This window comes from Phodopus roborovskii, unplaced genomic scaffold (assembly GCF_943737965.1).
Source record: "Phodopus roborovskii unplaced genomic scaffold, PHOROB, whole genome shotgun sequence".
Taxonomy (NCBI): Eukaryota; Metazoa; Chordata; class Mammalia; order Rodentia; family Cricetidae; genus Phodopus; species Phodopus roborovskii.
In genome coordinates this window covers 14,473,735-14,477,981 of record NW_026126525.1, presented here as the reverse complement: position 1 = coordinate 14,477,981, position 4,247 = coordinate 14,473,735, and the positions used below count along the sequence as shown (strand labels likewise).

General features: G+C 39.3%; 1 protein-coding gene across 1 annotated transcript; it reads right to left on the bottom strand.

The window, feature by feature from the left end:
- Positions 1-386: 386 nt before the first annotated feature.
- LOC127232158 (cytochrome b-c1 complex subunit 7-like) lies at positions 387-729 on the bottom strand. Its single transcript, XM_051198123.1, has one exon. It carries the CDS (start codon positions 727-729, stop codon positions 400-402), a length of 330 nt encoding a protein of 109 aa, XP_051054080.1. The 3' UTR covers positions 387-399.
- Between the last annotated feature and the right edge of the window lie 3,518 nt (positions 730-4,247).

The window sequence follows — 4,247 nt, the reverse complement described above, 5'->3', positions numbered from 1 at the left end:
GAAGGAGAGACCTGGATCTGCAAATTGTCTTCTGACCTCCATACCCACTCATGACATGTGTGCATACATGTGTATACACATCTGTGGGTACACACAATACGTTAGACACCAAAGAAAAACCATATTTAAGAAATGATTCTTTAGTTTTATGTTAATTCTAAAGATTAGAGTTAACATAAGGCACTCTTGTAGATGTAGGAGCAATAAAAACAGGTTATATTGTTAAGTAATATTAAGTTATTATGTTAAAATATGTTACAATATGTAGTGCAGTATTATATAATCTTTTTTGGTTATAATAGACATTTATTTAAAGTGAGGCATCTACAGAGCAAATAACTCTTAAATTGTGATTCAGATCTTCTTAAAATTTGCTGAGACCAGGCACATGCACAGATCTCAACCACAAGTTCTCTTCTTCGCCCATTCTTCTTTCTCCTTCCTTTCCCGAATAACCTCTTTCAGATAGGGTTCAAGGTAAAATTTGTCCTCCTCATATTTTGTCCACTGATGCCTCATGCTCAGGTCCAGGGCTCTCTTAATTTGAAACATCCTGTCATTATAAAGATTCTCGGGAAGCCTTCTTATGGCTTCTTTGACATCTTCAGTCTCATATATTGTGTCATCTCTCATTAAACCCAGCTTGTTGAATCCTGCAGCATTATAATACCATTTTCGAAACCCTTCCAGCCACTTTCTTGACGCTGCAACAACAGGCCTGCCCGCCATTCTGACCTCAGTATTATATAATCTTAATGTAATAGAAGTAGATCACCTTTACTCAGAGCTAGTGGATTTGGGATAAAGAAACATAATATACCATCTTTTGAAATTTACCACATAACTTGTATTTGTTATACCATTGTTGCCAGATTTTAATATTTATTTCTAAAACATTCTCATTGTAGCATGATTTATGGTAAGGAAATGGATGCTTTTCTGACAAACCATGCTACTATTAAGTCCTCTTGCACAAGCATTTACTCAGCACAGGTGTTGCCCTGGTGACTGATGCTCCTACACACTCTTTTCACACTATGTCCATTGATAGTGAAAGTTTATTCATCTTTGTGCTGGCTAGGTTGATGTCAACTTGATGTAAGCTGGAGTTATCCAAGAGGAAGGAGCCTCAATTGAGAAAATGCCTCCATAACATGGGCAGAACATTGTCTTAATTAGTGATTGATGGGGAGGGGTAGAGAAGGGCCCAGCTCATTGTGAGCGGTACCATCCCTGGCAGTGGTCCCGGGTTCTATAAGAAAGCAGGCTGAGCAAGCCATGATGAACAAGCCAGTAAGCAGCTCCCCTCCATGGTCTCTGCATCAGGTCCTGCCTCCCAGTCCCTGCTCAGTTTGAGTTCCTGCCTTGTCTTCCTCCAGTAGACTGTGTCAGCATACATAAGTCAAATAAACAGACCCTTTCCTCCCCAAGGTGCTTTTAACCCTAGTGTTTCATCACAGCAATAACAAACCTAACTGAGACAGTCTTTCTTGAAAATTACATAAAGAGAATGTAGAGAGTTTTACATACAAAACAGTAAAGACTGTAGCAATTGTCTGGCAAAAATGTATACCTTTTCCTTTCAAGCATTTCAATGGAAATGTCCGAAGTCTTCTGCTGGTGGTAAGGAGTTTATATGTGATTTAGGTCTTACCAGATTGCCTTACTCATGGCCATCTCAATCCCTTTAGTGTGTGTGTGTGTGTGTGTGTGTGTGTGTGTGTGTGTGTGTGTGTGTGTGTAATCGTTGAACATCATGGCAGTTAAAGAATGTTTTAGGCATTCTTTTACTACAGTAATTTTTACAACAAATGGTTACATGATATATCCACAGACTAAAAATAAATATTTGTCTCCAATGACACACTGGAGGCTTAGAAATGCTCACACAGAGAATGCCATTTAACCCCACTTCTTCCTCTACTGTGAACCATAATTATCACACTTACCTGAAGGGGGCTTTAAGCCCCTACAGTCTCACATTAGAATTTAGCTCAGTTTTCTCATTCTCTAATTAGAATGGCAGAAAACGTTTATTCTTTAGGTTCCTGCCTAAAAATACCATGCACAACACTCTTCCTTGAAACCTCAGATAAACCAGAGGAAATTAATATTTCCAGAGGATTCTGGATCTTGCCAACTATGCCCTTTGATCAGTGTTTTTAGAATGCTTTTCTTTTTTGCTGAATCCCAGAGAGAGTTAAGACTGTGCATACCAAAGCCAGGTGTGGTGTCACATACCAGTGATTTCAGTCCTTGGGAGGCTGAGGCAGAAGGAAAATGATTTTAAGGCCCACCAGGATGTCATAGCCATATCCCATTTCAAAACAAAACATCCCAGAGATTCTTGGCCTGGACACTGACAAATAAAAGTTATACATTAAATAAGTATATACATTTGAGGGGAAAAGCCTATGGAAATTTTCATTATGTTTCCTTTTCAGTTCAAACCATTGTTCCTAAGGATATTGTCAAACTATCTCACCATAAATAATCCCTCCTTTGTAGTCTCCAACCACCCAGAGTCCATCAAAGACTGTAATGTATGATTTAACTATGTAAAAATCCCCTCTCTCTAATAGAGAATAAAAATTTACAGTAAGTAATGGTAATAAATTCTAAAGTGTGGTACAGATAGACTAGGGTTCTGGAGAATCAAGTTCTTATACAACAATAATTCCTAGTGAACTATTTAGAAAGTATTCCTGATTGAAGTTAGTAGTCTGGGAAATTTGAAAAGTAGAGAAAAGTAGAGAACAATTCCAAGGAATGCTTTCAAAATGAAGACTCCTGACTTGTGTGTTCAATCTTGTCAGCCTGGATGAATTTAGAATCAACAGGGACACACACCTCTGAGGGTATCTGTGAGGATGCTTTTCCGAAAGATGTAACTGAATAGGTGAGCTCTAACCTGAATATGGGTGGCATTGTACTATGGGCAAGAGTTCTAGACTCCCAAAAATGATAAAGTTAGCTCAGCATCCATCTCTTCCTGCAACTTGACAGTGTGTGCAATATAAATCAGGCATGGCCAGCTCCTGCTACCATGCCTTGTATACCACAGTGAACTACACCTGATGTGTGAGCCAAAACACGCCTTCCCTTCCTTGAGTTGCTTTTGTTGGCTCTTTTGTCAAAGCAACCTGAAAGGCTGCTAATAAAGTGGCCCACTATCACCAAAATTACATGCAGTGCCTCCAGCAGTGTTCTCATGCTGCTCTCAAGAAACAGATTCTGTTGTTATCACTTTCCCCTTTGATTAACTTATGCCAATTGAAAATGATGTTCTTTCCCTGGGCTCTAGGCTTCCTGTGGGGTAACCCCCACGGAGACAAACTCCACTAGTCAAACCTTTAGTCACTGTGACCAAACAGCTGATGCTACCAGCTTAAAGGAGGAAGGATTTATTTGAGTGCCCAGTTTCAGAGTGTTCAGTCAATGGTCGTTTGTGCCCATGTCCTTGAGCAGAGCATCATAGTGGTGGAAATGTGTGGTGGGGGAGCTTCTCATTTCCATGGTAGCCAGGAGATATGGAACAAGATCAGGGGCAGGGATCAGGCATAACTTTCCAGTGTACCCCTCCCGGTGACCTACTTCCTTCAGGTAGGCTGTACCTCTTCACTGCTCTACATAGCAACCTCAGCACCTGCTGGGTACCAATCATTCAGTTCATATTCAAACCAATACAATCTTTGATGCTCTTCCATCAGTTTTCACTGAAGGATGCTAGAAGACATTTATTATCCCATTTGTACAGTTGAGGCAAGTGTCTTCAGAGCATAGCAGTTTGGCTTATGTGAAGCTGTGAGATTATTCTCATCATGCCAAAGAAAGCTTCTCATCCCCTAAATAATCATAGAACTATCGTGGACCATGGCAGCCCAAACTTTTTATTATTTTTTTTAAATATTTATGTGTGTGTTTGTCACTTAGAACGACAGTGAGGTTAATATCACTGACAAAGTAACTGTTAGTTAACAGCATTGGAAGAAAACTTTCAATTTTGGAACTATGTAGATCTTATAGCTTATGCATGCTATTTTATCACCTTCATAATTCAACACATTTTACTGACTTGTGTGCATTTGGATTTTTACTTACAGCAAGATGTACATAAATACCACCACTAACAACTATTACATACTTATATACTATGTACTACTTTGTATATAGTACATGCATGTACACAGGAAAATGTACACATGTGCATAGGCAACTGTGAAGTAGATATCAAGGTGAGAGTTCTT

Coding starts and splice junctions, on each gene's coding strand:
- LOC127232158 (XM_051198123.1), bottom strand. CDS start 729: ATGGCGGGCAGGCCTGTTGTTGCAGCGTCAAGAAAGTGGCTGGAAGGG.